Source organism: Erythrolamprus reginae, chromosome 7, assembly GCF_031021105.1.
Source record: "Erythrolamprus reginae isolate rEryReg1 chromosome 7, rEryReg1.hap1, whole genome shotgun sequence".
NCBI classification, from domain to species: Eukaryota; Metazoa; Chordata; class Lepidosauria; order Squamata; family Dipsadidae; genus Erythrolamprus; species Erythrolamprus reginae.
The window spans coordinates 1,344,867-1,368,611 of record NC_091956.1 but is presented as its reverse complement, the minus strand read 5'-3'; the positions used below and the strand labels follow the sequence as shown (position 1 = coordinate 1,368,611).

Below are 23,745 nucleotides of genomic sequence, written 5' to 3'. Positions count from 1 at the left end.
CCTTCTGTCCTCCAGACTATACAGATTGAGTTCATGAAGTCTTTCCTGATACGTTTTATGCTTAAGACCGAAATCTGAAGTCACTTCTCCAGTCTCTTCAGTCGACTCTCTACCGTCTCTTCAGTATCAGAACTCAACATTGGCGGTAAATGTGGGATACTGAAGAGTTTTAAAAACCAAGACAATGGAATAAATAAATTAAATAAATAAATAAATAAATAAATAAAAGTGGGACAAAGAACAAAGAGAAAGACTGAAACAGAAGCTACAGTGTCTTCATTGCTACAGCCCCCCCCCCCCCGATGCCTTTCAACCAAGCCAGAGAAACCTGGGAAAATTACATGGCTAGGTTTGATTGTTTCCTGGAAGCCAATACTGCGGCTTGACTTCCTGGCTCCAATCCGCCTCCGCAGGGAGAAGGAACCAACTAGGTGGTTCGCCTGATGGACCCAGAGGGCTTTCATAGGGTGCTTGGGGCTTTACCAGATTCACTCGTCCACAGCTCAGCAGAGTCTCTTGCTGTGGCCTGGAATAGGGCTGCGACGGAGGCTCTTGACCGAATTGCGCCATTACGACCTCTCTATGGCACTAGACCCCGGAGAGCTCCCTGGTTTACCGAGGAGCTCCGGGAGTTGAAACGCCAGAAGAGACGTCTAGAGAAGCAATGGAGGAAGAGTAAATCTGAATCCGACCAAACACTTGTAAGAGCTCACATTAAGACTTACAAAGTGGCGCTCAAGGCGGCAAGATGCGTATATCTTTGATTGCATCAGTGGAATCCTGCCCGGCTGCTCTGTTTAGGGTGACATGCTCCCTTCTGAACCAGGGGGGAGTTGGGGAGCCCTTGCAGAGCAGTGCCGAGGAGTTTAACTCATTTTTCGCTGATAAAGTCACTTGGATCCGGGTGGACCTCGACTCCGATTGGATAGCAGTGTCGGCTGACAATGAGTCAGTTGAGGTGACTGGGGCCCGTACTTGTCCATCTGTCTGGGGAAAGTTTGACTTGGTGACACCTGATGAAGTGGACAAGGCCATTGGAGCTGTGAGTTCCGCCACCTGCTTACTGGATCCGTGTCCCTCTTGGTTGGTTTCGGTCAGCCGAGAGGTGATACGGAGCTGGGTCCAGGAGATTGTCAATGCTTCTTTGAGGAGGGGGTCCTTTCCGGCTCCCTACAAGGAGGCACTTGTGCGCCCCCTCCTCAAGAAGCCTTCCCTGGACCCAGCCGTGCCTAATAACATATCGTCCAGTCTCCAACCTTCCCTTTATGGGGAAGGTTGATGAGAAGGTGGTGGCGCTCCAACTCCAGCGGTCCTTGGAAGAAGCCGATTATCAGGTTTCAGGCCTGGCTACAGCACGGAAACTGCTTTGGTCGCGCTGATGGATGATCTCTGGTGGGCCCGGGACAGGGGCTTGTCCTCTATCCTGGTGCTTTTTGAGCTCTCAGTGGCTTTCGATACCATCGACCATGGTATCCTTCTGCACCGGCTGGAGGGGTTGGGAGTGGGTAGCACTGTTCTTCAGTGGTTCTCCTCCTACCTCTCAGGTCGGTCGCAGTCGGTGTTAGTGGGGGGTCAGAGGTCTGTCTTCTCCCTCCTGCTATTTAATAACTACATGAAACCGCGGGGTGAGATCATCCAAGGGCATTGGGTGAGGTATCATCAGTACATTAATGATCCCCAATTATACATCTCCACCCCATGTCCAGTCAACAAAGCAGTGGAAGTGATGTGCCAGTGCCTGGAGGCCGTTGGGGTCTGGATGGGTGTCAACAAGCTCAAACTCAACCCCGACAAGACGGAGTGGCTGTGGGTTTTGCCTCCCAAGAACAATTCCATTGGTCTATCCATTACCCTGGGTGGGGGAATTATTGAACCCCCCCTCGGAGAGGGTCCGCAACTTGGGCGTCCTCCTTGATTCACAGCTAACACTGGAACATCATCTTTCAGCTGTGGTGAGGAGGGCGTTTGCACAGGTTCGCCTGGTGCACCAGTTGCGGCCCTATTTGGACAGGGAGTCATTGCTCACAGTCGCTCATGCCCTCATCACCTCGAGGTTCGACTACTGCAATGCTCTCTACATGGGGTTACCTTTGAAGAGTGTCCGGAAACTTCAGATCATGCAGAATGTGCCCACGAGAGCTATTGTGGGGTTACCTAGGTTTGCCCACTTTTCTCCAACACTTTGTGGCTTGCATTGGCTGCTGATTAGTTTCTGGTCACAATTCAAAGTGTTGGTAATGACCTATAAAGTCCTACATGGCATCGGACCAGAATACCTGCGGGACCATCTTCTGCTGCATGAATCCCAGCGGCCGATAAGGTCCCACAGAGTTGGCCTTCTCCGGATCCCGTCGACTAAACAATGTCATCTGGCAGGCCCCAGGGGAAAAGCCTTCTCTGTGGCAGCCCCGGCCCTCTGGAATCAACTTCCCCCAGAAATTAGAATTGCCCCCTCCTGCCTTGTCTTTTGTAAATTACTTAAGACCCACCTTTATCGCCAGGCATGGAGGAATTGAGACATCACTCCCAGGCTTAGAGAGTTTTATTTATGGTATGCTTGTGTTTCCATGGTTTTTTAAATGATGGGCTTTTAGATGTTTACTTTTAATTATTAGATTTGTTATGCTGTATATTATTTATTTATTTATTTATTTATTATTTGGATTTGTATGCCGCCCCCTCCGAAGACTCGGGGCGGCTCACAACAAGTGAAACAAATCATAAATAATCCAATTAATTAAAATATTTAAAGATTTAAAAAAACCCATATACTAACAGACACACACACAAGCATACTATGTATAAATTAAACGTGCCCAGGGGGAGATGTTTAATTTCCCCATGCCTGACGGCAAAGATGGGTTTTAAGGAGTTTACGGAAGGCAGGAAGAGTAGGGGCAGTTCTAATCTCCGGGGGGAGTTGGTTCCAGAGAGCCGGTGCCGCCACAGAGAAGGCTCTTCCCCTGGGGCCCGCCAACCGACATTGTTTAGTTGACGGGACCCAGAGAAGGCCCACTCTGTGGGACCTAATCGGTCGCTGGGACTCGGAGATATTCTGGTCCGATGCCATGAAGGGCTTTAAAGGTCATAACCAACACTTTGAATTGTGACCGGAAATTGATCGGCAGCCAATGCAGACTGCCGAGTGATGGTGAAACATGGGCATACCAAGGTAATCCCATGACTGCTCTCGCAGCTGCATTCTGCACGATCTGAAGTTCCCGAACACTTTTCAAAGGTAGCCCCATGTAGAGAGCATTACAGTAGTCGAACCTCGAGGTGATCAGAGACTTTATCAGCTAAAAACGTGTTAAACTCCTCGGCGCTACTCTGCAAGGGCTCCCCAACTCCCCCCTGGTTAAGAAGGGAGCGGGTCACCCTAAACAGAGCGGCTGGGCGGGATTCCGCTGATGCAATCAAGGCGGCATGGTACGCGCATCTTGCCGCCTTGAGCGCCACTTTGTAAGTCTTAATAAAAGCTCTTACAAGTGTTCGATCAAGTGTATTGCTTTTGTCATTGTTGTGAGCCGCCCCGAGTCTATGGAGAGGGGCAGCATACAAACCTAATAAATTATTATTATTATTACTAACTTCCAGGACTTCCCAGATAATCGTAAAAGAGCAATGTTCTTAAGGTTCCGAAGGTTTTTGAGGTTGCAGTAGCCTTATCTAAATCTGAGACCACCAACATGGTTACCTGGGGTTCTAAAGGAGCGCCTGCAGATGCATTTTAACCCAGGTCCTTCAAAGGTAATTAGCCACTACAAATTCAACAAGAGAGTGCAGCAGGAAGGAGAGAGCATGTAAGATTATGCAACAGCCTTAAGGCGAGGAGTGACCCACTGCCAATAGGTCTGTGCACATCAGTGGTGACTATAAATGTACATTGAACAAGGTGCTGCAGCAAAGTGCATACCCGGTACCTGTAGTCCAACACTTATTACACACATTAAGCCTGGGTACCATCTTTGCAAAACTGGATCTCGCACAGGCGTATCAGCAACTTCCTGGAGATTGCGAGACTGTGGAAGCCCAAACTATAGTTATCTACAGTGGTGCATTTAAATGTAACAGACTCCAATTCGGCATTAGCGTAGCCCCACAGATTTTTCAGGAAATAATGGACCGAATTTTAAGTAAAGTACCTGGTGTTGTGCCCCATTTTGATGATGTACTCGTCACTGCCATGAACATTAACCAATTAAGGGAATGGTTGCGAGAAGTGCTCACATGTTCCAGAACTGCAAGCTAAGGCAGGGCATGTGCCAGATCGGAGTCTCAGAAGTAGAATTCTTGGGGTACCGATTGATGGTTCCGGTTTACATCCCACTAAGGAGAAGCTCAGAGCTATTGTAGAGGCTCTGATGCACACCAACAAGACATTTCTGGGGTTACTTAATTTTTACAGCATGTTCCTGAAAAATAGCTAATGTTGCAGAGCTGCTACACTAATTGCTGTCAAAAACATAGAAACATAGAAGACTGACGGCAGAAAAAGACCCCATGGTCCATCTAGTCTGCCCTTTTACTATTTCCTGTATTTTATCTTACAATGGATATATGTTTATCCCAGGCATGTTTAAATTCGGTTACTGTGGATTTACCAACCATGTCTGCTGGAAGTTTGTTCCAAGGATCTACTACTCTTTCAGTAAAATAATACTTTCTCATGTTGCCTTTGATCTTTCCCCCAACTAACTTCAGATTGTGTCCCCTTGTTCTTGTGTTCACTTTCCTGTTAAAAACACTTCCCTCCTGAACCCTATTTAACCCTTTAACATATTTAAATGTTTCGATCATGTCCCCCCTTTTCCTTCTGTCCTCCAGACTCTACAGATTGAGTTCATTAAGTCTTTCCTGATACGTTTTATACTTCAGACCTTCCACCATTCTTGTAGCCCGTCTTTGGACCCGTTCAATTTTGTCAATATCTTTTTGTAGGTGAGGTCTCCAGAACTGAACACAGTACTCCAAATGTGGTCTCACCAGCGCTCTATATAAGGGGATCACAATCTCCCTCTTCCTGCTTGTTATACCTCTAGCTATGCAGCCAAGCATCCTACTTGCCTTTCCTACCGCCCGACCACACTGTTCACCCATTTTGAGACTGTCAGAAATCACTACCCCTAAATCCTTCTCTTCTGAAGTTTTTGCTAACACAGAATTGCCAATGCAATACTCAGATTTAGGATTCCTTTTCCCCAAGTGCATTATTTTACATTTGGAAACATTAAACTGCAGTTTCCATTGCTTTGACCATTTATCTAGTAACGCTAAATCATTTACCATATTACAGACCCCTCCAGGAATATCAACCCTATTGCACACTTTAGAGTCATCGGCAAATAGGCAAACCTTCCCTACCAAACCTTCCCCTATGTCACTCACAAACATATTAAAAAGAATAGGACCCAGAACAGACCCTTGTGGCACACCGCTTGTAACCTGTCTCTGCTCAGAATACTCGCCATTAACAATAACTCTCTGATGTCTATGCTTCAGCCAGCTTGAAATCCACTGAACTATCCAGGGATTAAGTCCAATCTTCACTAATTTATCTATCAGCTCTTTATGTGGAACCGTATCAAAGGCTTTGCTGAAGTCCAGATAGGCAATATCCACGGCACCACCTTGATCCAACACCTTTGTGACATAGTCAAAGAACTCAATGAGATTAGTCTGACACGATTTGCCTTCAGTAAAGCCATGCTGATTTGGGTCCAATAAGTTATTGTTTTTTAGATGCTGATTTATCCTCTTTTTGAGTAGAGTCTCCATCATTTTAACTACAACTGATGTCAAGCTAACTGGCCTGTAGTTTCCAGCTTCTTCTCTACTGCCCTTCTTGTGGATAGGCACAACACTGGCCATTCTCCAATCCTCAGGAACATCTCCTGTTAACAGGGATTGGTTAAACAAATCAGTCAGGGGGGTAGCAATGACAGATCTGAGTTCTTTAAGAACTCTGGGATGGATGCCATCTGGACCCATTGCCTTATTTATCTTTAATCTTTCAAGTTCTTCTAAGACATCGGCTTCTAAGATCACTGGAGCTGAATCCGTACAGCTGGAAGCAATGCTATATCCCTCTATAGTATTATTTTGTAAGGTGTCCTTTGAGAAAACTGAACAGAAGTAGCTATTGAAATGGTTAGCGATCTCCTTATTCCCATTAATGCATGTATTATTCCCGGTACTAAGCTTTGTGATGCTGCAGTTTTTCTTCTTCCTGGTTTTGGGGTCCCACACAAAATAGAGCATTCCAAGCTATAAAAAAACCTTCTTTCAGACTACAGTTTCCTGATCCAAATTACTGGAACTTTGCCATTGGTGTTAGTATGAGATGGATCACCTCCAGGACTCTTTCGAGCACCAAGATAAATTATGGTCAAATTGACCGGGAAGCCCTTGCTGTTGCCAGAGTGAAATGTTTTCATGCATATCTGTACGGTAGGCATTTTGACCTGGTCATTGACCATCAGCCCTTATTAGGGCTCTTAGCTGGGAACAAGGCAACTCTGGATACTCTGTTCCCAAGAATGCTGGGATGGTCTTTATTCCTTACTGCCTACTCACATACACTGAAATACCACCTGGGCATGTCAATGCGTTGAGCTACTGCCCCTTGCCAGACGACCCCACTCCAGGCATCTCAATACTTTTAATCAACATTGCAGGGCCAGGGCTAATCACAGCAGTGGACATTGTAGCTGAAACAACAAAAGACGCTAAACTCTGTTTGATTTTGAGCTGGGTGAGGAGGGTGGCCACAAGGGCTAGTAAAGCCCGACCCCCAACCTTTTGCAAAAAGTCAACATGAAATAGCAGTATAGGGGGGTGTCTACTATGGGGTGATCATGTCCTCACTCCTCTGTCGCTATGAGAGGATATTCTAAGGGCTTTACAAGAGGGGCTCCCAGGAGTGGTCAGGGTGAACCCACAGACATGGATTTATGTGTGATGGCCCAGCATGGACAAACACATAGAGGACTGGGTCTCAAGGTGTACTCCATGCCAGGAATCTCGAGCACCCCTCCCAAGGTCACCTGTGTCCGAATGGAGACAACCCAGGGCACCTTGATCACACATACATTTGGATTTCACGGGTCCATTTCATGAGCAAACATTTCTAAAAATAGTCAAAGCATACTCTGGTTGGAAGTGGCATGGATGCCTGCCACAACAACAGAAGCAGTTATCATGGTTTTAAGGAAATTATTCACAACGCATGGTAACACCAGAGACAATGACAAATGATGAGCAGAATCTGTAAACCATCTCAAGAGCTGCTGCCAGCAGAGCACATTAAATGTTTTCTGCAACCCCACTGGCGAATATCTTGGAATTGATCATTCTAGGACCAACCTACAATCTAGGACAATACCACTCTATAAAGCCTTAGTTAATGCCACACCTTGAGTACTGCATCCAATTCTGGTGACCACGCTACAAAAAAGGACATTGAGACTCTAGAGAAAGTGCAGAGGAGAGTAACCAGGATAATTAGGGGACTGGAAACTTTAATATATGAAGAATGGTTGCACGAACTGGGCATGGATAGCCTAGCAAAGAGAAGGACCAAGGGTGAAATGAGAGCAGTGTTTTAATATTTGAGGGGCTGCCACAGAAAGGAGGAGACCAGAAGGACAGATGGGGAATAATGAGTGGAAGCTGACCAAGGAGAGATTCAACCTGGAAATGAGGAGAAATTTTCTGTCGATGAGACCAATCAACCAACGGAACAGCTTGCCTCAGGAGGTTGTGGGAGCTCCAACACTTGAGGCTTTCAAAGGGAGATTGGACTGCCATTTGTCTGAAATGGTCTTGGGACTCCTGCTAGAGTGGGGGGTGGGTGTTGGACTAGATGACCTACAAGGTCCCTTCCAACTCTAATAATAATCTGTAATGTATAATGTTGTGGTTCAGCCTGAGGCAGATGAAAGACCAGCTGCGTCTCTGCTGGCTCCATGCCCGGGGGAGGATGAGAGCGAAGAGGAATGTGACGAGGAAGAGTGGCTTGGGAGCCCTGGGAAGGGGCTCTCTTCAGCAAGTAGCTTGGAGTCTCTAGAGTCATTGGATGAGGACGCACAAGCTGTCATTGATATGCGACAGAGACGCATAGATCAAAGGAGGCAGCAACTGAAGAGATATTATCAGCATTGAATAAGGAACACCAGGGCTTGGGCGTGGTCCTCATTAGCAGGGAAGGGTTTATAAGGCAGGCAAACTCTTGCAACAGTGTGGAGTGTTATCGGAGTGGAATTGCTGTAATCTGCGTTGTCTCTCAGCGTTTCTGTTCCTGGCTCGTGGTCCAGCAGTCTTGAAGACCCGTGGGAGGTGTACAGTGATCTCTCGATTATCGCGGGGGTTACGTTCCAAGACCTCCCGTGATAATCGATTTTCTGCAGTATAGTGGTGCGGAAGTAAAAACACCATCTGCGCATGCGCACCCTTTTTCCATGGCCGCGCATGCGCAGATGGTGGACCCGGGGAGCTATGAAAGTGCGGAAGCCAACAAAGATTACTTTGAATGTTGGCTGCCCCCGCCCCACCAGTGCGTCCGGCGCACTCGCCGCTACCGCCCGCCCGCCGCTCGCCGCTCGCCCGCCCGCCCGGGAAACAGGCTGATAAATTAAAAAGCAGGTCCATTTATCGATTAAGATCCAGCACAGAAAGCCTACGTGGGTTTTTAAAAATCTTCTCCCCATTCAAGGCAGAGGAGCGTGGGATCGAAGCTAACTAAAGCAGCTCTTGCCTGCTTCGCAAAGATCCCCCCCCCGGTCACAGATACCAATTAAAGCCTAACACCACCACCACCCTTAAGATCTGCAATACTGTACAGTGCCCATGGATCCAGTCCTCAAGATGAACACTCTCTTTTATATATTTATATATATTTATTTATTTATTTTAAAAAAACAAAAAAACACACGTCCGATTTTTGCAATTCCGTCTGGTCATCCATTCTTTTCTTTTTTTTAAAGAAAAACTTTTCAACCGACTCTGACCCAGTCTTTCCTTCCTCCTCTGTATCCCCTTACCTCCCCCTCCCCAAGAAAGCGTGGCTTCAAATTCATCCCCTCCTACCCAAAAAGGATCATCCCCCCCCAAAAAATATTAATAGCCGACCCCAACCTCAGGCGACGCCCCCCTCGTGGGAAAAAACAGAAACTCACTGGTATCCCAGTGCCGAGGCTGTCGTCAGTCTCTGCCCATAGAGTGCGTAAGGGGAGTAATAGGGTCCAGTGGCGGCTGGGACCAGGACGGGGGCTCCGGGAGTGGGCAAGGGGCTCTTGGAATAAAGGTGGTAACGGCTGCTGAGTCCCAAGGCGTGGTGCGGGCTGCGTAAAGCCAAGGCACCGGGGCTGCCCGGTCCCCCCGCCGCCGAGGTGGGGACGTGTCTGTGACAAGCCATAGCTGCTGCGGCGGCAGCGGCCAGCGAGCTGTAGCTGGGGTAACCGGAGAGCAGTTTGTCGGCCGGCCCGGGAAAGGCCGTGTGAGTCCGCAGGTGGCTCAGCAGCTCTTCCGAGGTGGCGAAGCATTTGTCGCACGGCCCGTTGGCCGAGACCCAGTTGCAGCTGTGAGGCTGGGGGTCGTTGGGGAGCAGGAAGCCGTATGGGTAGAGAGGGTGGCTGGCTAAAGACGGCGGGCCGGCGTGGAGAGGCGGACCCGGGTAAACCAGCGGGTAGCCGCCGGCTTTCAAAGCTTGCTCGTGGGCGCACCAAGCGCCGGCAGCGGCCAGGTGGCTGGCGCAGTGGTAGCTCAGGCAGTAAGGGTCGCGGCACAGGCTGGCCATCATCACCGACAGAGGTGAGGCGCCGGCTAGAGGGCTGGACCCCGTCGCTTTGCCGCCGCTCCCGCCGCCGGCTTTGCTGGGGTCGAACGCCACGCCCGGCGGCAGGAACTGCGGGGGGTAGCCGGCGTACGCCCCGGCTAACGAGCCCGGGTAGCTCATGCCGGCCGGCGGCGGCAGCGGGAAAACAGTCTGGCAAGTTTTTAAGCCGCGTTGTTCTTGGAAAAAAAGAGGCATGCATTGAGGGAGGGGAGGGTTTTTTTTGTCCCACCCAGCCACCGTTAAACGAGAACGTACAGTAACAGTACAATCATAGCAATTTGAAAAGCAACATCAAAAGAGAAGACCTCCGTTTCTTGTTTTCCTTTTATTGATTTTGATTATTCTACAATGGGTGTTTCCAACTTCGGGGGTTTCGGACACGGGTCCTCCTGCAGCAGCGCTAGCGGCCACCATTCCCCGTAGGTGCCCGCCCGCCGCTCGCCCGCCCGCCGCTCGAGAGCAAGAGGGGGAGAGATAGAGAAAGAGAGAGAAGGAAAGAAAGAGATGAGAGAGGGAGGAAGAGAGTGTGAGAGAGGAAGAAGCAAGATAGAGAAAGAGAGAGAGAAAGAAAGATGAGAAAGGAAGGAAGAGAGTGACGTCATCGGGTGGGAAAAACCGCGGTATAGCAAAAAAACCGTGGAGTATTTTTTAATTAATATTTTTTGAAAAACCGTGGTATAGCGTTTCGCGATAATCGAGACCGCGAAAATCGAGGGATCACTGTATGTCTGTTATCTACAGCCTCATCTTGGCATCAAGAATCCTGTGTTTTTGTATGGACAATTGCCTCTGTGTATCTGTTTGGAGTTCCAGTGACTTGTAAGGACATTTTCTGTTGCTTATTTTTCTCTTTCTCATTATAAACCTGTGTTTGGATTCTACCGGTGTGTCTGGCTTATCTTTTTGGGTTGGTCATAGCTTCCCGAGTGACCCAGACAGAACAGTATAATAAGCTGGTATTCTGCATGCCCCACTGGGTTGACAACAGGATTGAGTTCACCTCTTACTTTGGAAGGAAGAAGGTAATGTAGAGTGTAAAATAATAATAATAATAATAATAATAATAATAATAATAATAATAATAATAATTTATTAGATTTGTGTGCCGCCACTCTCCGAAGCCTCGGGGCGGCTCACAACAACGATAAAAACAATATTATACTGGCACAAATCTAATATTTAAAAAAACCTTAAAACCCTATCATAATTAAACACCAAACAGCACATACATACCAAACATAAATTATAATAAGCCTGGGGAAAAGGTGTCTCAAATCCCCCATGCCTGGCGGCATAGGTGGGTCTTAAATAGTTTACGGAAAACAAGGAGGGTGGGAGCAGTTCTAATCTCCGGGGGAGTTGATTCCAGACGGCCGGGGCCGCCACAGAGAAGGCTCTTCCCCTGGGGCCCGCCAGACGACATTGTTTAGTCGACAGGACCCGGAGAAGGCCAACTCTGTGGGACCTTATCGGCCGCTGGGATTCGTGCGGTAGCAGGCGGTTCCGGAGGTACTCTGGTCCAATGCCATGTAGGGCTTTAAAGGTCATGACCAACACTTTGAATTGTGACCGGAAACTGATCGGCAGCCAATGCAGACCGCAGAGTGTTGTAGATATGTGGGTGAATCTGGGAAGCCCCACGATCCCTCAGTAGCAAATGCTCTCCCCTTGATGTCACACCCAAACAAGAGGCTGGGAGAAAGAAATCCTTGCTTCCACTTATCTTAAAGAAAACTCATACAGACAAAAAAATTATAGTATGTGTAAGTGGGCGCCTGTGGTTGCCCTCTATAGGTATCACACTAGATCTAATAGTTGGAGATGCCTGTTTATTTTGCGATTGCTATAGAATACCAATGAAGTTTGGTTCTAAAAGCCATATTTCTTCTCCTTTTTCTTCTCCTTTTTAATCCTATTCCATCACGGTCGATGAACTTTCTGTGTTTTAAAACTCTATAGTCTCCTTACAAATCCATCTTTTAAGTTCTTGGCAACTGGCATCAATCCAGTTCAAATCACTTCCTGAGGGTTTTATAGCAGCGCAGTCTTCCTCTTCTTCTCCGTCATTGACGAATCCATTGGGATTGTCATCCATCCAGTATCTAAGAAGAGAAGAGAGGGAGGGTTGGTATCCTAAGTGCCATCATAATGCTTGAGTTTTGCATCCGTTAGCTAGCAGCCTGCCATGAACTATGGAGGGGGAGCCGGGGGGGGAGGAAAGCTAACAACTCGTTGTAGCTTCCAGAGGCACCATCTCAAGGTCAAAGGGATGGGAACAGCTCACCAATCAGTAGTCCTCCCCCCTCCATTGAAGAGACAGTTCCCAAAACAATTCATTCAAATATAATTGGACAATAAAAGGAAGCGAGAAGGAACTGGACAAGGAAAGTGAACGAGGCTAAAAGGTGGGGTCTTTGGCCTGCTACACTTTAGAAACATAGAAGACTGACGGCAGAAAAAGACCCCATGGTCCATCTAGTCTGCCCTTATACTGTTTCCTGTATTTTATCTTAGGATCTATGTTTATCCCAGGCATGTTTAAATTCAGTTACTGTGGATTTACCAACCACGTCTGCTGGAAGTTTGTTCCAAGCATCTACTACTCTTTCAGTGAAATAATATTTTCTCATGTTGCTTTTGATCTTTCCTCCAACTAACTTCAGATTGTGGCCCCTTACGCTATTTTAAAATGGATTCTTTACTGTGGAAAGCTGGGTGGGGAATTGCATGAGAGCCGTATGTATGTAGCCATAACCAATTCCTTCTAGATCAGTGTTAGCAGGCGGGAGCTCCTGGGGGGGAGCGTGGAGTGATGCCGAGGGGAGCACGTGATCCCAGGGAATCCTCCCTTCCCAGATCCCAGGGAACTCCTGCATTCCCGCAGGAGTAGGGGATTTTTGCATTGAACAATAGCACACAGCGCAGAACAGGAGGTCTGAGGAGCAGATAAAAAACCCTGAAGAGTGTTGTGATTCCATCTGAGGCTCCTCAGGGAACGGCTGAACCTCTGCCGGCTCCATGCTCAGAGGGGGAGGATGAGGAACAGGAGGAGGAGGCCCAGGCAGATGGGGAGGAGGAAGGTCAGGCTGAGGGAGAGGGGGAACAGCCTGAGCCCCCAGGATTGAGCTCTCCCCAGCAAGCAGCCTGGAGTCCTTAGCTGAGGATGCACAAGCCATAATTGATCTAAGGCAGAGAAGAGCAGCCCAGCGAAGGGGACAATTAGCCAGGTATTTCCAGCACTAAATAGGCAACAGCTGGGTTTGGGTGTGGTTCTCCCCAGAAAGGCTGAAAAGGCAGGCCCACCCTTCCTGTAATTGTGGAGTATTATCTTTGGGAGTCCTGCGATCTGGCTGTGCTCTTTGGCGTCTCTGAATCTGGCTTGTGGCCTTGAAAGCTGAAACCTTGGGGGGAGGCGTGGGTCTTATTCTCTACAGAGGTGTGTGTGCCAGCAAGAAGTTTGTTGTATTGTCTGGCCGTCATGACTCTGCTGTGAAGCCTCCTAACAACCCTGTTTGTAAGAACAGTTTTGTCTCTGTGTTTGTTTTCCCAACTATAAAGTACCTTTGCTTTTACCAGCGTGTCTGGCTGCTTTTTTCAGTTGGTGTTGAAGTCTGGGGGCACCCAGACAGAACAAAGAGACACCAGAGAAAAAAAATATTTAACAGGAATGAAAAGAAAGGAGGAGAGAGAGAGAGACGATGAGACAAATGCAAGTCTCCCAAAAGCTAAGACAATGAAATAGGATGAAGCGTATCTAGCGCTTGGCTTCATTGTGACTACGGTGGGAGACGAGGGAAGATCGGTATGTTTACTGTGTCCAAAAATGTTGGCAGCGGACAGCATGAAGCCAAATAAATTAAGGCGACACTTAAACACATTACATCCCAATCACGCTGATAAGCCGCTTGAATTTTTTTCAGGGAAAATGGGCCAAATATTCCAAACTATCATCCCAGCGAAATGTTTACTTCTTCCTGGAAAGGGGGGGGGGTCAAAATTGGGAAGTACTGTTCTAGATAGTCAAGGTCATCATTGAATAAAGCCGTAATATTGTTGATTTTGTCTGGCTACAGTGAATCGTGTGATAACAGGAAGCAAGCATATATAGTGGTACCTCGGTTCTCGACCACAATTCGTTCCGGAATTGTGGTCGAGAACCGATTTGGTTTATTTATTTTATTTATTTATTTATTAATCAGATTTGTATGCCGCCCCTCTCCGCAGACTCGGGGCGGCTAACAGCAATAATAATACAATGTAAACAAATCTAATATTTAAGTTAATTTAAAACCCCAATTTAGAAACCAATCATACATACTGACATACCATGCATAAATTTTATAAGCCTAGGGGGAGGGAAAGTCTCAATTCCCCCATGCCTGACGACAGAGGTGGGTTTTAAGGAGCTTACGAAAGGCAAGGGGGTGGGGGCAACTCTGATATCTGGGGGGAGTTGGTTCCAAAGGGTTGGGGCTGCCACAGAGAAGGCTCTTCCCCTGGGTCCCGCCAAACGACATTGTTTAGTTGACGGTACCCGGAGAAGGCCAACTCTGTGGGACCTAACTGGTCGCTGGGATTCGTGCGGCAGAAGGCGGTCCCGGAGATATTCTGGTCCGGTGCCATGAAGGGCTTTATAGGTCATAACCAACACTTTGAATTGTGACCGGAAACTGATCGGCAGCCAATGCAGACTGCGGAGTGTTGGAGTGATATGGGCATATTTGGGAAAGCCCATGATTGCTCTCGCAGCTGCATTCTGCACGATCTGAAGTTTCCGAACACTTTTCAAAGGTCGCCCCATGTAGAGAGCATTACAGTAGTCGAGCCTCGAGGTAATGAGGGCATGAGAACTGAAGCACACGTTCCTGCTACTGTCACCGCAGATGACATCCGTTAGATCATCACCGCAGATCTCACTGCCACCGGGCCTCTCAGCTGCGGCACCGGCAGTTGCAGGGGTCGCCCAGATCACCAAACAGCTGAGAGGCCCAGCGGCAGTGAGATCTGTCTGGCGGCCCATGTGTCTGTTGTTCAAGTTCCAAATCTTTGTTCGAATTTCTGGGCAAAAGTTTTTCAACTTTCCTGCTCGAATACCGATTTGTTTGAACTGAGATGCGTTCGAAAACCGAGGTACCGCTGTATTCTATGTTTAGCATAAACAGTTAGCGTCAATCATACTTTGCAGCAACCATGCTAATCTGAGCTGCCTGGAGCTTAAATTAAGAACATTATGTCATTACACTTCAGGTTTGAAGTAAGGCTTGAGGGTTAGATTTCAAATGATCATATCCTGGAGACTCACTCTATTACTAATCGGGAACCATCCGACCATTCCCACTGGCCTTCCACATTTTCATCCGTTAGGCCAATCCAGGCAGACTCGTTCAGATTTGAAGTGATGTACTTCTACAAAGATACAAAAATGAAAATGAAAGGTGGGGAACCTTCACAAAATGGGATTCCACACTCAAGAGATTGATGTTGGGTTTCTCCAAAATTAGCAATGGACAGTTCACTGTGGCTCGCCAAAGAACTCCGTTTTTCCTGAAGAAACATCAGCTCTGTGCTGTGGTGAGACAAGTCACACCACAGTTTTGAAGATGGGACACAGGGTCTTGAACCTTTATGCACCACCTCTGCTCAATGGAAGCATGCCAATAACACGGCCAGCAGCCTTCTGAGTCGAGAGTGGGGGTCAAAGAATTTATTCTGAATGAGAGCCATTGTGGCCGGTCCCCTCTGCTCTTCTAATCCAGGCTCCATTTCGTAGAGTGTCTTGTTTAGCTAAGATACAAAATAAAAAAAGTTGGAAAGGACCTTGGAGATCTACTCCAACCCTCTACATCAAGGGTCCCCAAACATGGAAACTTTAAGATTTGTGGACTTCCACTCCCAGAATTCCTTAGCTGACTACGCTGGCTGGAGAATTCTGGGAGTTGAAGTCCACGAGTCTTAAAGTTGCTAAGTTTGAAGGCCTCTGCTCTACATAATCAGGGGACCCTATCCAATTCCAGTCAAATAGCTCTCCAGTCTCTTCTTAGAATCCTCCAGTGATGATGCAATCCCATTTGCAAAAAAATATATATTAAATACTTGTGCATGTGCACGGAAATTTAAAACAATAGCAGAAAAGGATAAGAAGAGGCCAGCATTTAGCCAACATGGAGTGCTGTGTTGAAAGACTCCAAATATGAGAAAGAAGGGGTGGGGAGGAGGAGGAGGAGGAGGAGAAAAGGAGGAGGAGGAGAGGAGGGGGAGGGGGAGGAGGAAGAAGAAGAAGAAGAAGAAGAAGAAGAAGAAGAAGAAGAAGAAGAAGAAGAAGAAGAAGAAGAAGAAGAAGAAGAAAAAGATGGAACAAGGTAAAAGATTATATGTTAAGTAGAATCTGTGATGTAAATACGAAAAATAAATTACAATCACTCTTTTAGTAAAAATCGTTCAAGATAGAGCCAAGGATCAATAGATAGATAAATAACTTAAAATTCTTTGAATCCTTCTATAGGGGTGATGGGGGTGACGGGGTGTGTGTGTTGTTTGGTGATGGGCACATGCACTGTGCACTGTTATATGTTTGTTTTTTGTAAACCTATAAAATCAATAAAATTTATTTTAAAAAAAAATATGAGAAAGAAGGGGTGGGGAGGAGGAGGAGGAGAAAAGGAGGAGGAGGGGAGGAGGGGGAGGAGGAAGAAGAAGAAGAAGAAGAAGAAGAAGAAGAAGAAGAAGAAGAAGAAGAAGAAGAAAAAGAGGAGGAGGGGAAGAGAGAAGGGGAGGAGGAGGAGGCCAAACCTGTTCTTCCTCATTTAGGATGGACGTCAAGTGGGAATCTCTGGACTTGCAGAAGTGTTCGGCATCATGCCAGGTTTTCTTTTCGTTTGCCTTCGAAACATAATAGAAATTCCATCCAAAAAGCTTCCAGTCATTACCAAATTTCACTCCTTTTTTGTATAAAACTTCTAAAATGAATTAATGCCGAGAGAGAAAAACATATGTTAGGAGATTCCGCAGAAAGAGAAAGAAAGAGTTTTCTTTCTACTTGAACATATGGACCCTCAACACATTAAAAAACTGAGTGAGTGAGTGAGTGAGTGAGTGAGTGAGTGAGTGAGTGAGTGAGTGAATGATAACTTCCGCTGATCACCGGCTGCCAGCAGTTTGGCAAATTAAATCCCCGTAGGCTCAAAGTTGACTCAGTCTTCCATCCTTCCAAGGTGCGTAAAATGAGGACCTAGATTGTTGGGGGCAAGAGGCTGACTCTCTGTAAACCGCTTAGAGAGTGTATAAGTCTAAATGCTATTTCTATTATTATTATTATTATGTCAATACAACACAGCAAACGAGATCACTGTGCTGGATTTCATATTTCATCACCAGTCAGGCGCTTCCCAGGCACCTAGGACTGCGTGATGTAGCGGCGAATTATGTTTGCCCATCCCAGTAAAGCAGCCTTTTGCAATTGACAGGTGGAGATTTTGTCAATTCCAATGGTTTTCTATTATTATTATTATTATTATTATTATTATTATTATTATTATTATTATTGAAACATAGAAGATTGATGTCAGAAAAAGACCTCATGGTCCATCTAGTCTGCCCTTATACTATTTCTTGTATTTTATCTTAGGATGGATCTATGTTTATCCCAGGCATGTTTCAGTTCCGTCACTGTGGATTGACCAACCACGTCTGCTGGAAGTTTGTTCCAAGCATCTACTACTCTTTCCGTAAAATAATATTTTCTCATGGTGCTTCTGATCTTTCCCCCAACTAACCTCAGATTGGGGGCCCTTGTTCTTGTGTCCACTTTCCTATTATTATTGCTATTGCTATTGTTATTTCATATAGTTGACCAGTGTGTATAGGTAGACCCTGACTTAACAACTGTTCATTTAGTGACCATTTGGAGTTGCCAGGGCTCTGAAGAAAGCGACCGATGTCTGTTTTTCACACTGTCACAGCATCTTCAGAATCACGGGATCAAAATCCAAATGCTTGACAACTGATTCATAGTTATGAGAATTGCAGGTGTGTGTCACGTGATCCCTTGGGGAAGCCAGATTCACTTAACAACCGGATTACCCAAGTATCAAATGCAGTGATTTGTTTAACAACTGTGGCAAGAAAAGTCGTAAAACGGCACAGAATTTGCTTAACAAATGTCTCACTTGACAACAGAAAATTTGGGCTCAACTGTGCTTATAAATCAAGGATTAACTGTATGGATGCAACTGACCCTAATCCCAATTCATCAACAGCAGATCTCGGAACTTTTGATAAAGGACCAGGCTCTGCTTCCTTTCCGCATGTTCTCATCTTTTCAGGATCACAAAACCAGAATTTTAACCCCCAAATATTCCAATGTTTCCCTGGTTCTTCTAAAAAAGCAGGACCATCCTTTTCATCCTTATTGTTTTTTTAATTTTACTTTATTTTTAATTTTTTAATTTTTTATTTTTTTAGTTTTAGGTTTTAGTTTTAGTTTTTAGGTTTTAGGTTTTAGGTTTTAGGTTTTAGATTTTAGTTTTTAGGTTTTAGTTTTGAGGTTTTAGTTTTTAGTTTTTAGGTTTTAGGTTTTAGTTTTAGGTTTTAGTTTTAGGTTTTAGTTTTTAGGTTTTAGTTTTAGTTTCATTCATTCATTCATTCATTCATTCTTTCAGTCAGTCAGTCAGTTAGTTAGTTAGTTAGTCAGTCAAGTACGTATTGGTAGTATGCAAAGATATACATGATACTAGTAAAAGAGAAACATTAGATAGGGGTCACTTCACAGAGAACTCAACCAAACAATAGCTTTTATAACAAGGAGATTGTAAGCCCTCTCTGAAGGAGGAGGAGGAGGGAGTGGAAGAAGGGCGGACAAGGAGAAAGGAGAAAAAAGAAAGGAAAAAGGAGGCAAACTCAAGGAAGAGAGGTTTCATTTTTCATTCCAGGATAAGATGCTTAGTGTTTTTAATCAGGAGGAGGGAGGAAGGAAGGAAGGAAGGAAGGAAGGAAGGAAGGAAGGAAGGAAGGAAGGAAGGAAGGAAGGAAGCCGAGGCTCCGGAGAGGGGCAGCATACAAATCCAATAAATAAATAAATAAATAAATAAGGAAGGAAGGAAGGAAGGAAGGAAGGAAGGAAGCCGAGGCTCCGGAGAGGGGCAGCATACAAATCCAATAAATAAATAAATAAATAAATAAGGAAGGAAGGAAGGAAGGAAGGAAGGAAGGAAGGAAGGAAGGGGGGAAAGGAGGAGGGAAGGGAAAGGAAAGGAAGAAAGGAATAGGAAAAGGGAGAGGAAAGGAAAGAAATGGAATTTGAAAAGGGAAGGAAAGAGAACGAAAGGTAAGGTAAGGAAAGGAAATATTTTTTTTCCTTCTAGAAGAATTATATAAAGCAAAAAATAAATAAACTTATAAATCTTTAATACAGGATACACAATTATCTATGGTGTTCTTTTTTAATGGGCTGAGCTAAAATCACAGGAAATAAGAGAACAGACTCTCTTTTCAAACAAAAAGACTTACGGTATTTCTTTTTCTCTGCGTTATAGGTGATTTCGGAGTCTTCTAAATGTTTCGGCATTTTCTCTACTAGATCTGAGACTTTCAGAGCTAAAACCAGATGCAATTAGAAGTTGATTTCCTGTCCCACACACAAAGAAGAGACACTGGCAGGGAAAAACTCAGGGGGGGGATTGGAAATGCCTCCCCCCCCCAAGATTTACAAAGCTGCAGTGATTATTGGGAAGGAGGGGTCGTTTTTGAGCATTCGAGCATTTTGAGATTTCTTTTTTAACTTCCCAGTTTGGGCAAGCAGACCTAGAATTACCTAAAGAAAAGATTTTTTTAACCCAAGAATGAACGACAGGCTCCAAGGTGGTATCTGGACTCCGGTTATTGTTTTCTAGAGATATTTATTTCTCAAGTAGGTATTGTCTTCAGTGCTGAAAATGTTAGCTAATTGGGTAATGGCATTTCTCCGGAAAAAAACCATCCAGGCTCCGAGCCCTCGAATCCTCAGATGGCTCCCCACCTTACTATGATCCTTAATTATTTTTAAAATAGGAAATAATCAAATAGTGCGTTTTTACCCTTTAATCATTTTAAATATCATCTGACCTGGGTATTACTTGGCATTACTTGACAGGTGGAACGCAGTTCCGTCGGTGGAAACGAAGCTGTGTGCTCAGCGTTAGCTGACCATCCTCCCCTCCCATCCTCCTCCTCCTCGGAAAGCGGCAGGGAGACCAGCACCAACAGGTGTTGCGGGGGGTCCATTTCTTCCCCCCTCTTTTCTCAACTGCTGATCGGCACCCGTTCGCCTAGCTACCCGGCCTGAGGCAGGGGGCGGCCCGGGAAACACAAAGCAAATTGTCCCCCCAGAGCGACACTGGTGAGGTTGTAAGTTGAGGACTTAACAGTCCACTTAAACGATGATGAGTGTTCAAGCCACTCCCACCTGGTCACATGGCCGGCAAGCCACTCCTATCCAGTCACATGACTATCAAGCCACACCCACAAAGTAAGCCACACCCACAGCGTGACAGTAAAAAATACAGCTGCCCATTACCGCTTGGCAGGATGTGTCTTTAAGAAACGGGAATCGTTTCCTTTTCCTTGGTCTCCAAATAAGATAAACCAGGATCATCTTTTGCACTTACGGTTTTGGTAATACATGACATTACGGTTCCTAAGTCCGACTGACAAAGTTGTTCTCAGTTTTTTCATAGGCTCATCATAAGGCGTCCAGTCTTCTAAAAGCAGTTCCTGGTCTAAAATGATTAAGATACAGAGAGGTTAAGGTTGGAAGATGCCTGTGGCATCAGCTTTCACCAACCCGACATATTCTGAAGAGCCCTTGAAGAACACCTGGAATCCTGCATCTGGTTTTGGTTCCCACATTACAAAAGAAAGGGTGCAGAGAAGAGCAACTAAGAGGATTGAAGATCTCCAGACTAAAAATACATGAAGAATGGTTGCAGGACTTGGGTTTGGATAGTCTGGACAAAATAATAGACTGGCATGATAGCAGGATTCCAGTATTTGCGGAGCTGCCCTAAAGAAAAGAGGGTCAACTTATTTCCCAAAGCTCCTGACGGCAGCACAAGAAACAATGCATGGAAATTAATCAAGGAGAGAAGCAACCTGGAATTAAGGAGAGACTTAACATTGAGAACTATTAACCAGTGGGACAGCTTGCCACCAGAAGTTGTAGGTGCTCCAATACTTGTCTGAAATCGTATTGGGTCTCCTGCTTGAACAGGGGATTGGAATAGGAAACCCCCAAGGTCCCTTCCAGCTCTATTCAGATTGACAGGTGTCTTGTAAGCACTGTTCTTTTTAGGTAGTAAGGCTAAGGAGTCTAGATATGAGCCAGGGAGACACAGTGGTTAGAGTGCAGTACTGCAGGCTACTTCTGCTGAACGCTGGCTGCCTGCAATTTGACAGTTCAAATCTCAAAAGGGTTCGAGGCTGACTCAGCCTTCCCTCCTTCCGAGGTTGTTAAAATGGGGACCCAGATTGTTGGAGGCAAGATGACAATTCTGCAAACTGCTTAGTGTTGTGGTTAGCTCTGGCCCAGCTCCTGCCCCAAGGACTGTGGATGTGGAGGAGACATCCACATGCTGCAGGCCTGTTTTACCCTCGGTGGAATCTGATGATGAAGGCTCCTCTGACCAAGAAGACATGAGTGACAGGGAGAAGGAGAGTGGGGCAGACAGCTCAGAAGGAGATCAATTCTCTAGCTCCTCCTTGGATTCAGAACAAGAGTTAATGATACAGCCACACATGCGGAGAGCGATGCATAGGCAGCAACAACTGAGAGATTATTATCAAAGAAAATGAGGCCACCTGTGGTTGGGTGGGGCTGGGGTCATTAGTGAGGCTGCTATAAAGAGCAGCCTGTGGGTTTGGCCATTGTGGAGGATTATCTGATCGTTGTGTTTCGTGACTGCTTTGCTGACTTTGACCTTTTGTGTGCTGATTTTTCCCTGCTTGGAAACTAAACCAGAGCAAAGTGTGTTTCACTTTGTGAAAGAAGAAGGACTGTGAATTGCCTCACAGCTGCAAGCTAAGTATCACAGAACTGATAAGGGACTTGTACAAATTACCAGTTTGTTTGGAGATGAGGGCTCTTTGCTATCCCAAAAGAGGGCTTGGTTTAAGTGAATTTTCATTATAAAGAACATTGTTTTGAATTTTCAAACGTGTGTGTGTGTCTGACATTTGTACCTGTAAATTTTTGGAAGGAGTCTACCAGAGAGCTCGACAGAACACTTGGAGAGGGCTTTAAAAGCACTGTAAAGCAGCATATAAGTGCCATTACTATTGCTATACAAGAGTTATCCGGAAAGTAAGGTCACAAGGCACGTAGTTCTCCTGGGGAATGTTTGCGGGGGAAGTTGGTATTATATCGTGTAGCGGGAAGCCAGTGGAAGAGAACAAGCAGCGCCAGTGGTCAGTAGATCATCGACTGGTGTTGTGGTGAAGGTCCGGGTTCTGTCGACAAAACAATGACGTCTGGTGGGACACGGGAAGAGCCTTCTCTGTGGTGGCCCTGGCCCTCTGGAATCAACTCTCCCCCGGAGATTAGGACTGCCCCCACCCTCCTTGCCTTTGGTAAACTCCTGAAAACCTACCTATGTCGCCAGGCATGGGGAAATTGATATACCCCTCGGCTGTTCCGTTTTATTGTGTATGATTTGTTTGGGTTGCATGATTGTTTTTAATGAGGGTTTTTTAATTGTTTTTTAATATTGGAATTGTATATTGTATTGTGTGTTGTGAACCGCTCTGAGTCCTCGGAGAGGGGCGGCATACAAATCTAATTATTATTATTAATAATAATAACAACAACAACAACAATAATAATATATTATTATTATTATTATTATTAATAATAATAATAATTTATTTATTATTTATTTTGTCCAATACACAATAATACACAATGCAGGTTATAGAGTATATAGTAGGGAAGAAATACGAGATATAGGAGAGACTATAGGACACGGGACGGAAGGCACTCTAGTGCGCTTATGCACGCCCCTTACTGACCTCTTAGGCATCTGGAGAGGTCAACCGTGGATAGTCTAAGGGTAAAATGTTAGGGGATGATACTACAGAGTCCGGTAATGAGTTCCACGCTTCGACAACCCGTTTACTAAAGTCATATTTTTGACAGTCAAGTTTGGAGCGGTTAATATTAAGCTAGAGTCTGTTGTGTGCTCTTGCGCTGTTGGGGTTGAAGCTGAAGTAGCCTTTGACATAATATCATTATCGTTATCATTATCATTATCAATATCATTATTGGCAGGTCAGAGTTCAAGCAGGCCTCTCTTCACCTCCTGCTCAGTTTAGCAAGAAACCTCGACGGCGAAAGAAAACCAGACCCCCCCCCCCCCATCTTATTCGGCAGTCACCGCAAACGAAACTTACATGCTTTAATGGTTAGTCCTAAGATGGTCAGGCAGATCACCGTGAGAACTACGACGCCCATCCACAAATACTTGACGGGGACCTTCTTAATAGGGTTGACAAATATGTCAATCTCGTCGTCCTCGGGTGGGGGTGGGGGTGGCGGAGCGGCGGGTTTCTTAGGAGCCATGGCTTGGAGGGAAAAAGGACAGAAATGTCAGGAACCATTTGTTTGCCATTTCGGTGGTGTGTATGGGAAGCGCATGCTGAAACAGGTGCCATGCAGGGACTCCTTGATTTACAACAATCCACTTAGTGACCAAAGTTACAACGGCATTGAAAAAAAGGTGAACCTAGGGACATTTTTCACACTTCTGTCTATTGTGGCATTCCCCAGGTCAGGTGATCAAAATTTGGACTTTTATTTGTTTGTTTGTTTTTTCAAGTATGTATTGGTGCTGTGCAAAGATAAAACAATGTTTCTCTCTTACTAATTGTTGTGGTTGACTCTGTCC

At 45.7% G+C, this 23,745-nt stretch overlaps 1 protein-coding gene and 1 long non-coding RNA gene across 2 annotated transcripts; both read right to left on the bottom strand.

Annotated features, from left to right (window-relative positions):
• Positions 1–8,967: 8,967 nt before the first annotated feature.
• Positions 8,968–9,984, bottom strand: LOC139169851 (zinc finger protein 503-like). The gene has a single exon (XM_070756520.1). It carries the CDS (start codon positions 9,953–9,955, stop codon positions 9,173–9,175), a length of 783 nt encoding a protein of 260 aa, XP_070612621.1. The 5' UTR covers positions 9,956–9,984; the 3' UTR covers positions 8,968–9,172.
• A 1,514-nt stretch (positions 9,985–11,498) lies between these two features.
• On the bottom strand, positions 11,499–16,708 carry LOC139169850 (uncharacterized). The gene is made up of 3 exons (XR_011559536.1): positions 16,625–16,708; positions 15,138–15,241; positions 11,499–11,937 (listed from the first exon to the last, which is right to left on the bottom strand). It is a non-coding gene; the product is annotated as an uncharacterized lncRNA (long non-coding RNA).
• Positions 16,709–23,745: the final 7,037 nt, after the last annotated feature.

Bases quoted from the DNA above. Each gene is read 5' to 3' on its own strand.
- LOC139169851 (XM_070756520.1), bottom strand. From the start codon at position 9,955: ATGAGCTACCCGGGCTCGTTAGCCGGGGCGTACGCCGGCTACCCCCCG.